This window comes from Xiphias gladius, chromosome 24 (genome assembly GCF_016859285.1).
Source record: "Xiphias gladius isolate SHS-SW01 ecotype Sanya breed wild chromosome 24, ASM1685928v1, whole genome shotgun sequence".
Classification (NCBI taxonomy): domain Eukaryota; kingdom Metazoa; phylum Chordata; class Actinopteri; order Istiophoriformes; family Xiphiidae; genus Xiphias; species Xiphias gladius.
The window spans coordinates 21,293,898-21,312,767 of NC_053423.1; the positions used below are offsets into that span (position 1 = coordinate 21,293,898).

At 39.4% G+C, this 18,870-nt stretch overlaps 1 protein-coding gene across 4 annotated transcripts in view; it reads left to right on the top strand.

Annotated features, from left to right (window-relative positions):
- Nucleotides 1-18,060, top strand: part of LOC120786177 (zinc finger MYM-type protein 4-like) — a 30,664-nt gene extending 12,604 nt beyond the window's left edge. For all 4 annotated transcript variants that reach the window (XM_040121398.1, XM_040121399.1, XM_040121400.1 and 1 more), the window contains 16 exons: nt 5,178-5,328; nt 5,888-6,060; nt 6,151-6,295; nt 7,554-7,649; nt 7,762-7,799; nt 8,586-8,730; nt 9,059-9,171; nt 9,849-10,074; nt 10,881-11,111; nt 11,313-11,422; nt 11,511-11,688; nt 13,253-13,404; nt 13,787-13,901; nt 14,009-14,257; nt 15,161-15,287; nt 16,790-18,060. In XM_040121398.1, the coding sequence (XP_039977332.1) occupies nt 5,178-5,328; nt 5,888-6,060; nt 6,151-6,295; nt 7,554-7,649; nt 7,762-7,799; nt 8,586-8,730; nt 9,059-9,171; nt 9,849-10,074; nt 10,881-11,111; nt 11,313-11,422; nt 11,511-11,688; nt 13,253-13,404; nt 13,787-13,901; nt 14,009-14,257; nt 15,161-15,287; nt 16,790-17,036 (2,496 nt within the window). In that variant the 3' untranslated portion in view covers nt 17,037-18,060. The remainder of the gene's footprint in view (nt 1-5,177; nt 5,329-5,887; nt 6,061-6,150; nt 6,296-7,553; nt 7,650-7,761; nt 7,800-8,585; nt 8,731-9,058; nt 9,172-9,848; nt 10,075-10,880; nt 11,112-11,312; nt 11,423-11,510; nt 11,689-13,252; nt 13,405-13,786; nt 13,902-14,008; nt 14,258-15,160; nt 15,288-16,789) is intronic.
- Nucleotides 18,061-18,870: the final 810 nt, after the last annotated feature.

The following is an 18,870-nucleotide window of genomic DNA, read 5'->3' on the forward strand; positions in this document are numbered from 1 at the left end:
TGCGTCCAGTCTCCGCGCTAAGCTAAACTAACCTGCTGCTGGTTGTAGATTCACATTTAACAGATGGACACGACAGTGACACTCATCTTTTCATCTGATTCTCAGCCAGAGAGCCAATAAACGAGTATTTTCCAAAATATCAAACTATTCCATTAAGAATAGAAGCTTTTAAATGTGGTAGGTTTCATGCAGACAAATACATCTCAGGTTGGTTGATAATCCACCTGTGTGTAATTAACCCGGTGCTTAAAAAAAAAAAAAAAGCCCAAAGTAGAAAGTGTTCGTGTTTGATCCAAACTCAAAGGTCCAGCGCTAGTTTTCTGAGCTTTCAACCGCATCTCACGGTCCTCTTCAGCTGTTTTCTTCTTATTTTATTATACCTTATTTTTGTCTCTGGAAGTCGGATGAGACTCGGAAGATACAGAGCAGAGCGAAAGGAGGCATCCGGAGGCCTCTGCTTCAAATGTGGAGGAGCCTGCGGCACCAGAGAGAAAGGTGAACCTGCAACATGCAAGACTTTGTAATTCAGAAAGAGACAATATATTTTAAAGCTGAAGGGGCTTACAGTTGCCTTTAGTATTGACCAGCTCTATAAGCATCTATAAACAGTAAAGTTTCTCGGTTGTTTTACATTAAACAAACTGGACTTTTGTTAACTATTAGCCGTGTAGGGTTGATGGGTGTTTTTGTCATAACTAATTTAACTGAATGGATATTGAATTGTATTTCATAATCAACACTGTTATCATTATTTTCATATTTTTTCTAATACTTTCTTATGAATATCAAATTTTTAATATATTCTTCATTTTTCAGATGATCTACAGTCCTACATACATCGCAAGTGAAAATGTAAGAGTTTGTTTTGTGTGTGTGTGCCTGTGTGTGTGTGTGTGTGTGTGTGTGTCTTTATGCAGCTTGGCATAATTTGCTTGTAATTATCCATGATTGGTAAAGTATACAGCAAAAGGAAGGCAAATGAGATTTTAAGTAGTGAGGATGATCGGGGCAAACCACCAGCCACGTTCTTTATTCCAAGAAATGTACAGTATTACCTGAAAATGTAAAAGGTTTTGTAAATTATGTCATTCATTTGTTTATTTAATCTGCAAGGGACCATGTACAATATTAAAGATAAATGTTACCATTTAATGTATATTACCAGAGTTGGCTTTGAAAGTTAATTTCATCTGCAATTATATTGTGTCTTGTGTTTTTAAAGGGATTTTTACTGATAACCTAAAAGATTTTAATCAAACTTATAAAAAAAAAATCGGGGCTTTAATCGATGAAGTGAAGTTGTCCCTGCAGCTTGTCACAGTACTTCCTTTAAATCTTCTCAAGTATTCTTGTTATTACAAAACATTCCAAAACATCTTTGCTCAGCTTCTAAGGGTCTTTACTGGGCATGTTTATGTTATAAAATCAATATTTTAGCAATCATAACTAAGCTAAATAAAGACTCTAAAAAGCTGTTTTGTTCAGTATCATTATCAGCTTAAGTTAAATAATGTTGTAGTCAAAATGCCATTAAAGATTTTTTTTTTTTTTTCCCCCCATAAGGATGATTTAGGTTGTTTTCGACCTCCTGAGACGAGTCAAGCAACTGGAGGAAAAAGCGAACAGGATGGAGAACATGAATGACAAGCTACAGTCGGATAACGTCAGGCTGAAAGTGGCTTCTCCTGAAGACGGCGACAGGTGTGTTTCTCCCTTGGCTTGCAGATGGTCATTAGAAAGCGGTATTTTACAACAGCACCGATATTCATGGAACTCTCCAACAGCACGTCTGTGACACGGCTGACAAAAACTGGACATTAAGAACTTCACAGAAGTATTAAATGCGCAGCTTTAGCATCGGATTGAATTGTATTGCAGAGGTATCGGTGTCATTTGGTTTGCTTTGTTTTTAAGAAAAAATATTTTCATGTCAGACCAATAAAGCCGCCAGTTACCGCTGCACCTGTACCCCCCCCCCCCCCCCCAGAACCCACCTGACAGTAACGTGGTGAGTGACGTCTAAGACCGTACATTTTCTATGTCCCGCTACCATGGCCCCTTGTATCCGGGACAGCATCTTTTCGCGCTGGTTCCTGTGACTCTAGAGACACATTCTCGTGAACTCAGTGACTCGACAACAATACGTAATAGGAACTTCATACTTAGACCACAGGTACCCCAGTAGATTAGTAGTAGTATTAGAGGAAATGATCTGATTAGATTTTGGTGTGCCTTGCAGCATGCTGCGTACTTACATATTAAAGAGGTACAACTTGTTTTTTAAAAGCTCTGTCAGCCTTCTCAAACTACGAGCACTGTGACCGTACGTGTTGTTTGGTCATGGAGATCATAGTGGGACGTAAGACGATCAGAGTGCCTCTTGTTTGATTAGTGGAGTGACCCAATGTAGTTTCATTATGCTCATCTGTAATAAAATAGACCAAAACTGTAATTACAAAAATTAGGCGTACAGCAAGTGACTGCTCTGTGTTTGGCCTGGACAACTGTACATGAAGCTACCGTGTTGTCATTTAGGCTGTTCTCAGTTTTTACAGCCAGTGTAGTTTTGAAGTTGTGGTGGAAACAAGCAGGATGCCTCTATGTTTTCAAGATATGTTTATCTATTTCTTTTTTCTTTGTTTGAGAATGAATTTGATTTGTAAAACAGTTTAAGGATTGTACACGTGGGGAGATGTCATTCTCCCCACCAGCCAGGGCTAACAGAGAGTTACAGAGTTACAGCAACTTTTGTTAATACTCTTGTGGCAATTTATGACCAATGTATGTTCTGTGTTGTGTTACAAGACTAGAGATGTAATTGATCAGTTATCCGCACGTAATGAACAGTGGCTGCTTCATTTCTGATTAAATAGGAATACTGGAGTTTTTTTTATGGTCAAATAGGCCAAATCATATTACTTACCTGCGTTACTCATCGTGTAAGTTGATCACACCTCATTTATAGCAGCATCTCTTCATGTAGGGGCAGCATTAGAGATCACAAGATGATAGGATTTGGGATCTACATGAGCCTTGTATTCACATTGTTATGTAAAGTAGATATATGAAGATCCATGTTAAAGTTTTAATGTAAACAAGGAGGAAGGGGAAACTTCAGGTTTCATCAGGAGCTAGATATTTAACGAGGGTCATATTTAACCTGCGGGCCACCGTTTGTCTACCACTACAGCTAATTTGTTCTCTGCCGACAAAAATATTAAAGATAAGGTTAAACTACAACAGACCTGTCTAAACATGTTTTTTTGTTTTATTTACAGTTATTTGTGTAAAGAACACAAGTAGCATGGTCAGAAATAATTAGCATGAATTGAGAAGATAGGAAAGAGAACAATATCAATCCAGTTTAAAAAGAAAAAAAAAAGCAAAATGAATTTATACTTAAACTTTTCCTCTCTTTCAGGTTGATGTGGGCTTTGGTGTCCAAACTCACAAGGAAAATCCACATGGAAAACTTTCAACACATGAACAGGGACCTTATGGATATTTTGTTCGTGACAGAGGAAATGTCTATGTCGTTAGTTTCTGGGGAAAAGTTAGATGTGTTCTCAGAGTCCGTGGCAAGGCCAGCCTCTTCCAAAAACAAAATCTCTGCCATTCTCGGTGAGAAAACACGCTAAGTGTGAAAAATTCACTTTAAATAATGAAGTAGAAAAATAATTTATTGTTGCTAAAAAAAAAATGACGACTAATTCTTCGATGTTTTGTAGCCTTTGTCCAGAGCCACTTCAAGGGGGCGGCACCGGTCCTAATAAGATCCATCATGGGACACAAACTGAGATCAGTGGCGTTGAAAGTGAAAGAAGTTGATCTGCTTTATGGATTAATCTGAATCTGACTATATTCATAATCCATTGTAACAGAAGAATAAAACCCGCTGTGAAGCTGAACAGCCTTTCTCTGTTTTGTTTTTTCTTTCGTTTTTCTTTCTCATTTCACATGGAAAAGCGACCATGGAAAGGAATATTATGAATGAAAATGTTTTGTGGGCGTCCTATGGAATATCCAAAATGAATTACATTGGACTTTTTTCATGCTCCTACTGATCGGTATGAACATTTGTGTGGCTCCAGCTGCAGAGGGGGGACTTAGATGTGGGGTTTAAAATGAAAGTTGAAAGATGGCGTGTGGCAGCTGCTATTTAGGTGTTAGAAAAGAGTTGTCAGCTGAAAAAAATATACGTGTGAATGAGGAATGCCTCCTTTTGTTTGTTTTTTTTGTATCACACTTTGTTAAGAATGTTTAAGTGACCTTATTCAACCTTATATATTTCTTTATTTATGTATTTCCAACTATTTGATGTAATCATAAAATACAACAACAGACTTTGTAAGGCATGGAATGACAAAGTCCTGGACTTACACTCAGTTGGCAGTTTATTAGGAACACCCAGCTAAAATTAATGCAGTCTAATAAACTGGTCCTGCAATAAATCCTCTGGTCATGAAGGTTATAATGTTCGGTTTGTGTTGAAACTGTTTTAAAGAGGTGCTGATTCAACTCTGGTCATTTTTGAGGATGCGGTTTGTCGTGGTGTTGAACTGTATTGTGTTACACAGAGACGTGCGTCTGCTATTTAGCCTACCCTCATTGAAATTAATGAAAACAGCTTCAGCACAAACTGAACATTATAATCTTCATTAGGGTCGGATCAATTGCAGGACTGTTGTATTAGACTGCATTAGTTTTAGCCAGTGGTACCTAGTAAACTGCCATAAACTTATTTCCATCATTGCGCCTGATGTTTTCACAGTCCACCAACCTTTATCGGGTCAGAGACAGGCATCGAGTTTCTGACAATAAGAATATTAGAAAATAAGAACGGAAAAGCTTCAGAACTGAATTACGTGAAAAAGGAAATAAAAATGACGATTTGTTTTATTTAGGAAGTAGACAGCCAAAAAATAAATGAATACATAAAAGGCAAAGTTCAGAGAAATATCACTGAATTAAAGTGTACCACAAAAAAACAAAAAACAAAATAACCATCAAGATATCCACATTTTACCAAGGAATACCATCTGGCAGCCATTCTGTAGCCTGAACCTTGAATAGTGGAAATTGTAGCCTCAAGAGGTGAGAAAAATGCACTGCATGCACCGACATTTTTTTTTAAATTTTTAATTTTTTTTTTTTTTTTATATCAACTGTGTTTGCAGGACAAGATGGTTTTCGTGTGCAGCGTGGACTGTTCTCACGAGTTCAAGAAGGCCAACTACGTGACGAGCCTGTGTGAATACTGTAAGATCGAAAAGATCACCAGAGACGCCAAGAGAATTGACAACAAAGACTGCTACTTCTGCAGCGATGGTAAGGAGACTGATAGAAATGTGTAATGACATAAGTAATTAATGGCACTGTCTTCTAGTTTGAATCCTTTATTGTTTTTTAACATACTTTGACCAAAGCTACATACAAAAGGACCTGGAACAACCTGAAAAATGCATTCAGTCATTCAGAGGATTTTACATCTGAATCCGCATTTTGAAGCAGCCTGTGAGCTCTGATAAATAAAAGGCCATGCACATTGTTCCTGATCGATCATGTTAGCGGGATTATTCACTGCAGCTGAAGTTAGACGATGCCAAGACATTAACTTTGTTAGTTTCTTTTATCGTTAATTGTAGCAATGGAAACGCTAATGGTTGCTTAAGATTTATGATTGAAATGACCAACAATGTGTAAATGTTTTTGACCACCCCAAACTGTCACTTTTACCTTGGGAGGGTCGAACTTTTAATTAAGGTCCTCAAAACACCAGGAAACACAGGGGAGTCTTATGGGGAGGGAGTCTTAACACACACAACACACAGCCCCACCCCCGTAGTTCGCATCATGATAGTGATCCCTCTCCTCTCCCTCCTCCCAGGCTGTAAGCTCCTCTTTAGACACGACCTGACGAAAAACTGGGGGAAACACTGTCACTCCTGTGTCTACTGCCACTGTGTCTCAAAGAAGCTGGTGACGGCCCAGTACGGAGGCTCGACGGAGGAGTTCTGCTCTGAGGAGTGCAGGTCCAAGTACACCATGCTCTTCTGCCACGTAAGCTGTTATCAAAGTCGTAGTTACACTAAAACGATGGTGGTGACGATGGTCTTGCAACTTAACATTTACTCACTGTTTTTCTGTCAGGTTGCCAAGTGCGACACCTGCGGTCGCAAAGGGAAACTGAAGCAGAGCCTTCCCATGCTGGGGGAGGTCAAACACTTCTGTGATCTGAGTTGTCTGCTACAGTTCTGCAGTGATAAGGTGGTCACGCAGGGCGAGCTCTTTAAAGGTGCCTTTTCATGCTTTCATTTCCTGTTTTGCGGTTTTGACCCTGGCTGAATTCACGTCTGGCTTTTTATTTAAAACGTTATGAAAACCAGACAGGGCCCGTATTTGTCAAGCATTTCCGAATCACAGCCTAGGAATAAAAAAAAAACTCCCACCTCAGAGTAGGGTTTGAGACTTGTCAACGCCTTCATCATGCATTCAAAGTTTGATTTATGACTTCCAAAATTGTTGGTTTTGAAGAAATCATCAATCAGTGCATATGGATGCCTGGATCAAAAGAGAGATCATTATAAAAAGCAATGCATCTTTATATTTAACCCCATTTTTGACCACAAGATACTGAACCGAAAATAAAAAGGTCACTGTTCTTCAATCCTTTTGATTATAGTCATAACCCTGGTCTTATTTGAAAGGTAACGCCTTAAAGTTAACAACCAAAAAGTCAGAATGAGTAGAAGAGATACTGGATCAAACCTACAGAGGCCCAAACATGGTAGAAATTTAAGTTTTTTTTGGCATAGAAAAGGGAATATAAGACCTGTAGTGTAGTAACTTTTGTGTAAGGAACACTTGGGAGCCATAGCCACAAGCCTGAACCAACACTTTGTCAACAGCTGTTGCAGTGATATGGGGATCCTGAATTGCTCCGCACAGGCAGAATCAGGAGACTTAGAGCTTTCAAACAATGTACAATCTGTCAAGGTTGTGGGAAGATTGAGTCCAGTACAGACCAAAACACACCTAAAGTAGCGCCACCAAGGCCAAAGTGTCCCATGGGTGGTGAGTTGTATTTTGAAAGGTTAAAATAATTCCATCCAAAGTCCGACTGAAACTGAAAGTAACACAAAGTGACCTTTTGAAGTCTAAATAGGTTGGTCTCAACACGGAACATTTGACTATTTGTTAAAAGCAGACACACGCCAACTTTCTGTATGCATACGCAGATTAACAATAACCAGGTTACTACAGTGCATGTAAACGCATTCTCCAGTTTCCCCACATGTCGCTGATGAGAACATCATCTCTTGGCAACTGCTAACAGGTTAGGATGCCTGATATCCTAAATATGAGACACAGGAGCAGTGATGTTAGGAAAGTTGATAAAATGCTTTTACTTCTGCTCCTAAAAGTAGGACGGATAATGTGTCAGTTTGAGAATTTTTGGCCGGTTAGGAGTGATTTTCTACTCTGGGACACTTGATAAATACGGGCCCCGGAATACTCTCAGCTGACTCCTCTGCGTTTCCGTGGATCTGCAGGTACGGGTGAGGCCACACCTGTCATCGCCAACGTCATCTCACTTGCTGGCCCTCCAGCGGGAGAATCCAACGCCTCAGACAGAACGGCCCAGCAAAGTGCGAAACAAAAAAAACACACACACATGAGAGAGAAAATCATACTATATTCACTTTCAGTCATTTGCCAGTGTTGATTGTCAAGGTTTCATGCTTTGCCACTTCTCCCCAGGCACAGCCTCTAACTTCAAATCAAAGAGCTCTGGACATGTAAGTTGGCGATTGTTATATGTATTTTATATACAGGAAAATTCAGCAGTATATACACAGACACGTGACAAATTACAGGAAAAATGTGCATTAACAAGTGGAGAAACATAACGAATGTAGATGTTTCCATCTGCAGTAGGTGTGCTCTTTGAGACGGGTCACCAGTCTATGTATCAGTTTATCTGTGTAGCACCTTTCTACAACAAGGTATTTCGAAGTGTTATACATAAGACAAAAGGGCATGAAGACAAGATGTTAATGAAACAAAATGCAGTATTAAAAAGGCACGCATAAATAGGCTAAAATGTAATAAATATCAAAACAGAAATAAACAGGAGAGTTAAAATAAAGCTGCAGTACAAGACGCTAAGTCCAAAATGTAGTTTAATAAAAGGCAGGGGCACACAGAAGGTTCTAAGCCTTAAAAGATTTAAAAGAACTAAGAGTTTGAGCAGAAGTCAAATCTTCTGGGAGCTCCTTCCAGATACTGCTGCTGGATACGTGTATAAAAACCCTGAGCAGGCCCAGTTAACCTCAATTTTTGGATCAAGCTGACGAGAGGAGGAAATGTAATTGTCACGGGTCAAATCTGCACGGGTAAAACAACATGAAGATTTAACTCAGTCTGCGCTGCTGTTGAGACAGTCAGGTCATGCCTTCAGAAGCAGCCAGTTGTAAGGACTTCTGTTACGGCTGCTTTCAGAACATGATAATTCCATTTCTTGTTTTGAGAAATGATTCATTCTGGAGTTGTTACTGTTTTTTGTCACTTTTCCCGTTGTTCAGATCAGTATTCAGACTGAAAGAGTGAAACCTCATCCTCCTTCTGGCCCGAAAATCCTGAAGAACAAGGCTCTTCTCTGTAGACCACTGGTGCAGAACAAAGGGGTCTCCTGTAAAACACAGACAGCTGATGTCGAAGCACAGACAGGTAAAAGACACAGGCCCTGCCCAAACAAACAGACCAACTGCAGCAGGTGTTTTTCTTTTTTAAAATTATTTCTACATGCCACAGTTCTGAGGTGACCCCCCCCCTGCAAGTTTTTGTGTGTGTTTCTATGTATGGATTTTTCTTTTTCTTTTTTCCTGGAAACATGTTGTTGCATCTGGTCTCGACTCACTAATCGTGTCCTTAGTCACCGATTTTCAGAAGTTTTGAAAACGCTCGACGTAAAAGTTTGTGTCCTATACCTACATATCCTGACAACTCTGACATTGTTTCTCTCTTTTTTTTCTTTTTTTTTTTCCCCTCTCTATAGACGACATCTTCCCTAAAATCATGGTCGTGCCTGTCCCGGTGCCGGTTTATGTTCCCGTACCCATGAACATGTACAGCCAATGTACCCCCAAACCTGTGGGCCTGCCACTACCGGTACGTCAAACAGCACAACCTCCTCTGAGCCTGAATAATTTGAATCATTCTTTATCACTTGAACATAATTTTCTCTGTTTTTTTTTTTTTCATTCTGATCATTGTATTCAAAAATGATTTATTGCTGTAGAGCTTCACATGGCTTTAATTTTCCAGCGGGAAATGCTTCTCTCCAAGGGACACTTACAGATTATCCTGCTTTCTTAAAGTGAAATCAGATTTTAAAAAAAATGGATCAGCTCATGATCAGGATTTCAGCATGAAAGATTTGTATGTTAGACAACACCCTGGAGTAATTTATGTTCAGCATTTGCTAACCCTAACCCCAACAAATAAATTGGCCAGGCCAACGTATAGTATATCAGCCGATATTAGCTGCTTGCGGATATATCAGTGTCGGTGTATATGTCAACCAATAAATAACAAGAAATTGCAGGGAAGAAATGCCAAACTAGGGTTGAGATCATTTAGTGTCTCCATTAGATAATGTGTCTACCGGAGAGCACTGACAAGTTTATTCTTCAGCTGTAAAATGTTCTACTCTGTGTTTATGTTAAAGAAAATTACAGTCAGATGGTATTAGTATCAGAATCAGCCCCCAAAAATCCAGTATTGGTCGGGCTACATAACAGACCCTGGTCTTAGTCTGTTCTTTTTTCTTGACCTGTCTACTGCAGCTGCCTGTGCCCATGTTCCTTCCTGTGACAATGGACAGCGCTGAACGCATCGTCGAGACCATCCAGGAGATCAAGGAAAAGATCCCGTCCGATCCTTTCGAGGCCGAGCTCATCCTCATGGCCGAGATGGTGGCAGAGCAAGATGAGAAGAACAACAAACAGGAGAGACCAAAGGAGAAAGTGGCGGAGAAGGAGACGGAGAGACACGACGCACCTGCCCAAGATGGTAATAGATGATTCTTTTGCTGTTTAAGGAAACAATGAAAAGAAGCGAAATAATAGTTTTAAGGAAACTGAACAAATGATTAAGAATCAGAGTGCTGCTGTTGGATGACAGTGCTGTCACCCAAAATACTGCAGAGTAAAGATTAGGGTAAAAGGGGAAATACTTTCTGTTTATGGCGCTCTGTGGAAATTTTTAGGTGAAGGAAAAAACTGTTTTCCTCTAACATTTCGTTACTTTAGTGGGAGAACCCAAACAACATCTAGCTGGCAATCCATCATCATCAATTCCAATGTATGAAAAAGAGAGTAAAGCTGACCTGAAGCCAAAAAACTTCTTTGTTAGTACAGTAGGGCTCTGCCGACTGATGGTCATATCAACTGATGATGATTGAAGAGACAGTACGCTGATGCTTATCACACGTTTCTGATGATTTGACAAAAGCAAAGACCGTTTTTTTAAAATGTTTTTCATATCGTTAAAACATTTTTTTTTTTTAAACTTAAGAACTAAACTGGTTTCTTTGGATAACTGAATTAAAAAAATTATAACAATAACAATAACTCTCAAAGATACTGTCAAAATAGAGCATTCTTAGTTTTAACATATGCAGACAACAGTGTAAACATAGAGGATTTGCGGTCTCTCTGCACTGCATGTTAGGATTGTGTGTCCACATTAACCATGGCCATTCATACAATCAACATTACATCGAATTATTTCCCACAAATATATTTATGTTGTATGTTTTTAATAGGAGAAAAATGTATTACACTGGATGAAGAGATCCACTCATGTTTATTTTACAGACCACGCCAGTAACTACAGTGACGACCTGGATACGGACGACTTGGCCAGTTTCCTCAACAACTGGGAGGACGCCTCCTCTGACACAGGCCTCAGGTCGCCGGGTCGATCGTACACCCATGAGAAGCTCAACCCCATTCTGGATGTTCCTGTGGGCATGCCCAGTGAACCTTACTCTGAGCCCCCACCTCCAGCTCCGCCTCCCATGGACGTCGAAGCTGACTTTACTGTTGGTGAGGAGACGAGATGTTTCAAGATGTGAATTCAGGGGGTCATTTGAGTTTTGTCTCCACCTTGTTCCATGTTTAAAGAGTTTAATTGGAGGCTGCTTTGTTTCATTTGCATACAAGGTGTCATCCTAAATGACACCAATCATTTGAAAACACCAGTTTGGCTTTTGGTGTAATGTTGGTCTAATGTGCCATAATTGCCAGAAACTCTAGAGAGGATGGACCGGCTGAGAGAGCAGTTCCGGCAACCCCCGAGCCCTCCGCCTGCCGCTTCACGGCGACGACAAGCTCACAGGAAAGCCCGAGAAAAGAAGGTAACTAGACTAGATTTGGTCTTATTTATTGTTTATAGTTAAGATACTGGTTTTGCAGCCCCCTCTCCTCCTCTCTGCTTTATTAAAGGGTCGTAAGTCGCCGCGGTCATCTAAGGCAGCTGAAGCAACGTCTCAGAAAGGCTCCTCCTACAAGGCCACGGCCGTAGAAGCCCCAAAACTTAAGAGTCAATATGGAGTTGACGCCTGGAAGAGATGGATCCAGTGGAGGCAAACTCAGCCCAACCTGGAGAAACCACGCTTCGGATGTAAGTCTGGATATGAAGTGAATACAACCACTAAGGCTGACCTGATAGTTCCTCTACTTGACCCAAGGTTATGTACAAGTGGCTAGAGGGAAAATCAAATCCATTGCCCCACAAGGGGAATGAAACCGCAAACCCTTACGGTCAAATTCTAACCATATAGAATCGCACAAAATTAAATCCTTGATCTTGTTCAACTCTTCCTTCTTTTCATCAAGCTCAAGAGCTGTGGTGTAGGGCAAAAATTCGGCTTCAGAGATTTTGGATTCATCCTTGGGCAGCCATTTGTGCGTAGATACTGATATTTAGCTGTTAATGACAGACCGAAACTTTGGTGCATGAATTAGGAGATGTAGCTATGATGAGCTATAAAAAGCCACATTAAAGTTTAATTTACTAAAGTAACCTACTTGTGTAAACCATTAAAGACAAAAACAGTGACCACTAGTCATTCGATGTTGTCACCGTGACATTGTCCTGTTGTCTTAAGCCCCACTCGGACGATTTATTTCTCTAGGGGAGGTGGGGTCATTTTAATATTACCTGCCTTGGTCATTGATTTTAATCCAGTCCAGAGCACGTGTGTGGGTACATTTTTTTTTTTTTTACCCCGTCCCCAGTAATAATTACGACCAAAATTACCTCCTGTTTTTCAGTGAACTCGCGGGTCCTCCTGTTAGTTTTTTTTTGTTTTGTTTTTTGTTTTGTTTTTTTTTCTGAGTGAAGAGATGCTCTTTTTTTTTATTTTTTTTATATCAGCTCAGTGTGAGATTATACTTATGTGTGAAAATGGACATGATAGGGAGGGGGAAAAAGCGAACCCATGAAGAGATCAATAACCCCTAAAAGCTCATAAAATGGACTTTTGTGATGTCAGCTACAGGTATTGTCTTTTGAGCCCAGTTATTAGCCTATATTTGTTTACATTTTGGCAAACCGGTGTCATTAATAGTATGCCAAAATAATTAATAGCAGTTCCCGTTTGCAGTGTACCTATCGATCTACAGACAACTATTACTGGATTATTTCTGATACAGAAGAAAACTTAAAAACGTGATTGTTCTCCGGCAAGCTCTGAAGCGTCATCTTTCAATCATCCCTAGGCGGAAATTGCAGATAATGATATATATGTTTCATGTCTGTATCTTAAGATTTGACTGAGTTATGACTGTGGCAAGGAGTACAATTTTTGACTCAGATTCACCTCATGCAGCCTCCCTTTCAACTCCCCCCCATCCCCAGGGGAAGCTTTTGTCTTTCTCTTTTCGCTTTGTCCCGCTGAATGTCCCTATCTATTTACAGACCATATCTTGTAATTTCATGGAGTTTGAAATCCTGTCCAGAATGGTGAGTTGAATTATCGGGGACCACAGGCAATATTTTATCTCCCCCATCCCCCTGTAATGTAAATTCCGTCCAAATGCGGCTTTGGATTGACCTTCATCGGTTTATTATAAACTGTATCTTTGCACAGATTATTTAAAATTTTAACTGTATGCATCAAAAACAAACTTGTGGAGATTTTTCAACCTGTCATTGCTTTGGCCCCCTCATATCTTAATCTCAGCACGTCCCATGGAGTTAAAGGAGGACGTCCTTCAATGCACCACAGCTGAGCTGAGCTACGGCCTCTGCTGCTTCATCACTGAGGTGAAACGACCAAATGGAGAGCCATACTCCCCCGACAGCCTGTTCTACCTCTGCCTCGGCATCCAACAGGCAAGATAAGCAACATTTTTCAACAAACAGGCACTTAAAATATAACAGGTAGAACCTAAACGTGCTGTATAGACATGCGTAAACCTGAACATGATAAAAACTAGAGACATGGACATTCATCCCTCGACAAAACCTAAACCTAAAGTCACCACTTGACCGTGTAACGTTTAACTTTATCCCCTAGTTCCCAGCATTTGATAAAATCTAAACTTGACAATGATTTCAAGAATAATAGACCAGTTTTACAGCCAACAATTGGGCTTTGAAACATTACCAGTGTACAAAAAAAAAAGCAAACATACTAGAGTGAAGGAAAAGGACAGCCATTCTGATGGTTCTCATTACTCATTATAAATCTGTCAATCCTTTTGTCTCTCTGTAGTACCTGTTCGAGAACGGTCGCGTGGAGAACATATTCATGGATCGCTTCTACAACAAGTTCTCCACTGAGTTCACCAATATGCTGAGAGGCTTCAAACCCTCAATCACAGCTAGCGGTGAGTTACCACTGACATTCAGCTTCTGTCAATTTATCAGTTTGTCTCTCATCAAAACAGACCCACATTTGACGAGATTTATATCCATTGTCTGGTCCCCTCGGCAGGTTACATCCATTCCCGTGTGGAGGAGGAGTTTCTCTGGGACTGTAAACAGCTGGGGGCGTACTCCCCCATCGTCCTCCTCAACACTCTGCTCTTCTTCTGCTGCAAGTACTTCGGCTTCACCACGGTGGAGCAGCACCGCCAGCTGTCCTTCGCCCACGTCATGCGCTGCACCAAAACCAACCCGAACAACACCAAGACCACCTTCCTGCGCTTCTACCCACCCATATCCATAAATGAAGCCGAGCCAGGTACCAATATGGCCGAGGTCAAAGGTTAAATACCTGTTAGTTCCAAACCAACACCTGTAATAATAACAACATAGATTTTAAGATATTAAAACACGGTCTTTTTAAATTTAAATCTTCACGATTGTACGTTAACAGTCACAAGTTTTGTTCTTTTATAGGAATGTTTATGAGGAGGTCAAGCAATTGGCATGCAGAAATATTTTTGCAAAAGATCATTCACAGCACCTGACTGTGTGTTGTAATGCTACACTAATGATCATGAATTGTTTGGTTTGAGACGTTGCAGAACAGAATATAATGTCAGAACTATGTCAAATCTGCATTTTTTGAACCATTATATGTTCCCGTTTCGTTATATTTTCTAGGGATAAATCAAGTGCCTATAAAATACATATGCAGTAGCTACAATGCTTAACTTGTATAGTTTTGATCGTTTTTGAAGAGTCCTGGCCCAAACTGACATTGATGTAATGAACCTGAACCTGATTAAAACCGGAATCTTATCATGATTTTATGATTTTAGAGTCCGAGTTTACTCTGTTAGGGCTGCATCTAACAATTATTTTCATAATTGATTAACCTACCGGTTATTTTGTCAACTAATTGTTTGGTCTATAAAACATCAGAAAAGTGTGACCAGTGCCCACTACAATATCCTAGAGCACAAGGTGACATCATCAAGTGTCTCGTTTTATACAACCTACAGTCCAAAGTTAAAAAAAATATTTTATTTACTTTTACTTTAAGTTCAAAACGGCAGCAACTTCTTCCATTTGAGAACTTGGAGCCAGTCAGTGTTTGGGCTTTGTTCTACCTTGGGCTTGTCGTTGCAGCACAACAGTTAACTGTGAAATTGATTCATATTACATGTAAATGTGTGTTTGTGTACTGTGTCTTCCTCAGATCCAGAGGTTCCAGCCAAGAAGCGCAAGGAGGAGGAGAGTAAAGAGGATATCCTGGAGATGATGGAGAACACGGAGAACCCTCTCCGCTGTCCAGTCAGACTCTACGAGTTCTACCTCTCCAAGTGGTGAGTATAGTACCCCACCAGTGCTCCCATTAGGTATTTCTGGCTGTTTAAAGTCATCTCTTCATCTTTTGACCTGTCTGAAATAAAGTGGTAACTTGGCTTTTGTCTGTAAAACGCTGTAACAATTTAGTTTGTATAATACTCTCAATTCCCCTTCCCCTTAGCCACATAAAAATTCCCTGAGGATAATTATTGCTCCTGTGTAAAAGTTATTTTGATCAGGAATAATTTTCTGCTTTTTCCAGTATTCAACACCTTTGCTGTATATGGTAGATTATGGCATACTGTCCATTATTAACCTCTGTTGCCATTTTGTGGCATGAATATTGTGTGTTTTGAAGTCTACTTTTAAAGGGTAGGTTCACGTTAATTGAAGTCTGCCTTAAAACAATGGCCATATGTATGCTGAAGTACTTTTTGCTTGCTTTAGCCTCTCCTCCTGTCCATACTGACCACCAACAACTTCCTAACTTCCAAGGGATGGGGGAAAGTTTATCTGAGGATATTGTGAGGCCTTGGCAGTCTGAGTTAGACAAATCAAGTGGATATCTTTTAAAGTTATGATCTTTTTAGTATAGAATTCCCTCTTTTTGTTTCCCTCGGATAATATTTCTCTGCTGAGCTGCGGTGGAAGGGTAGTAACAGAAAGAGGGAATTTTATTGCAAAAAGTCTATAAATCTAGAAGATAATCTTTCTATATGTCCAACTCTGATAGACGAAGCCTTATCTTCAGATAAACTATAGGATGTAGTTTTGCACAAAATGAGAACTGTGGGTTTTGTCAGAAATTTTGGTCAGCTGTCTTGTCTCATATGGCTGCTGTCACTAAGTTTGTTCCAAACTGTACTGAGCTTGTTTTAGCATCATTACAGTAATATTTAACATTTTGTGGCTTAAACTGTAACCTGACTGTGCTGTGAGATACAACTGTAAATAATGGAATTGCACAAAGTATCGCTGCCTTTCTCTTGACAATATGACACAGTCCTATTGTTTGACTTAACTTTATTGGAATTGGAATCCCTGGACAAAACCAGACATGGGCTCCGTTCTTACGTTCAGCGTGAGCTCCACATCGCGGCCGGTCAATTGACCTATTCAGCGTGCGCGGAGTAGTTGAAGGTTCAGTTCGTGCAGGAAGGCCGATTAAAACGCTTAGTGTGAGTTTACACAACGTACAAGGTCAATGAAATTGCATATTGTCTGCTCAGCTTTAATGGCCAGTTTTAACAGGAAGACTGATTACAGCAACTAAAATTTGTTTCATTGTACATATGGGCACCTGACTATGGTTTTAAGACAGATTTAAAAAATTGTGAACCCATTCTTTAATGTTTGTAAAAAAATTTAACTAATATTGACACTTACTGTTCCCATCTTTGGAAGAAAATTATATCGGTTGACCTTGTCACCCTACCAAGTTCCTCAATTATGTTTCTGTCATAGACCCAGGACTAAAATGAAACTTAGTGCTGCACATTAACAACTGTCTTCTGTCCAGCTCGGAGTCGGTCAAGCAGCGCACCAACCTGTTCTACCTTCACCCCGAGCGCTGCTGCGTCCCCAACAGCCCTCTGTGGTTCTCCTCCACGACGCTGGATGACAGCACCATGGAGGCCATGCTCATCCGCATTCTCACCGTAAGAGAGCTGCACCTCAGGACGAGAAAAGAGGGAGGGACTGAGCAGAAGACACCTGACGACCCAACTTTTATACCTGACGAGGGTGAAGATGAGGATTCAGAGTGATAAAGGCCAATGAGAACAGAAGAACAGAAGTGACCTTTCTTTGGTGTTGCAGCTTGTGGTGTAAATGGTTGTAGGTTAACTGAAAGGTTCATTTAAACACGGCCCAATAAACATAAATGGACGGCATAAATCTCTCACATACATAATAACTACAATGTGCTGAACTACAGAGAATGCATACTTCCTAAACGTCATGTTGATCAGGATTTTATAGAAGATCTTCAAACACACAGTGTTTGTATAGCTGGGACTTGGAAACTGAGATGCAAGACTCAGCTCAGCATTCAGACTGTTTACTACTGCTCAGCAGGACACATAGCTGAACTTCTTTGTGTCTGCTTAATGGTTGCTTCTCATGGATAATGCTACTTGTGTTTCCTTCCATGTGCTATGATTTCTTAAATTCCTGTGCAATTTGGACATAAGTTGTTTTTGTAAGACAAGCCTTTCTTTTTGGAGGGATGGAGGGCTACAATAAAAGAGCCTGAGAGCTACGATGAAAAACAGTTTTGATTTTTGTTGGTGTGAGTAATAAACGTCAATTCCAGAAGACAAACTTAAAGCATCTCTCTGATGTAGATGTAATGTAGTGTTTTCTATGTTTTCCTGTTACCTCATTTATATAAGTGGACAAATTTTGATCACCAGTGTCCAATTGATGGGATTAAACATATGCTAGGAATTGATTTGAATACATTTAAGAAAACCATGTCTATAAATGTAACGCACATCTCTTTTTAAAGAAGCTGAAGACTCTCATTCCATTTGGAAAAAAATGCACAATTTTACCCCTTTTGTTGACTTAACAGTAAAATTAACAGAATAGTCTGAGTATCTAGTTCATTTTGGGCATGCAATTTCATCCAAAGTGTCCTCTTAAGACATTGACTTTTTGCATAACCGTGACCCCCAGTATTATATAAAAATAAAGTTAAAAAAAAAAAGATACTCTCCCTTCATGTATATCTTGGTTATATTAACCCCCAGTCTGAAGAGTATGGCTGCCAAGGTTCTCTTGAGTATTTTCTATTGTATGTTCTTTTTAAATAAATAAATAAAAAAATTTCAAAATGTTGTTGTACTGTGAGACTCAACAGTTGTGGAGGTTTAAGGTAAAGAATGTCTGCGTGCGTTTCTTAGTATTTACAGAATGCATATTTTAGCCAGTGGTGGAGGACTATTAAGATTCTTTACTGAATTAAAAGTACTGACGGCACACTGTAAAAATACTCAATTAGAGGTAAACGTCCTGCATTTAAAATGTTATTTAAGTAAAAGTACATAAGTATAATCAGGAAAATGTACTTAAAGTATTAAAAGTAAAAGTGTGTATACAATTAAATTATTCCACATGCATTAATGTAAAAGCAGGATTTTATTGTTGCAGTTGATTATGGTGGAGCTGAATTTTTTTTAATTCTCATATAGGACTGAAATTGATTGTTTGGTTTGTAAATATTTGTTTAAAAAAAAAAGGGATAAATGCCCATCACAATTACCAAGAGCTGAAAGTGACACCTTCACAGAGCTTGTTTTGTCTAAACCAATGGTCTAAACCTCAAAATTATTAAAAGAAATCTTAATATTATCAAAAATAAGTCTACTCAAAGACCATGTAACATTTGGCATTTTTGCATGAAAAATAACACGACCATCAATACAGTTGACAATTTTCTATTCAATTAAATAATCAACTGATTAATCATTTCAGCTTTACGTATGTGTACTCGTTTTTTTTATGCTCTAAACGCTTTATATGCAAAAGTTTCAATTTGCTGAGTAACTAGAAACAAAATTGTCCAATGAATGCAGTGCAGCAACAAATATTTTTCAC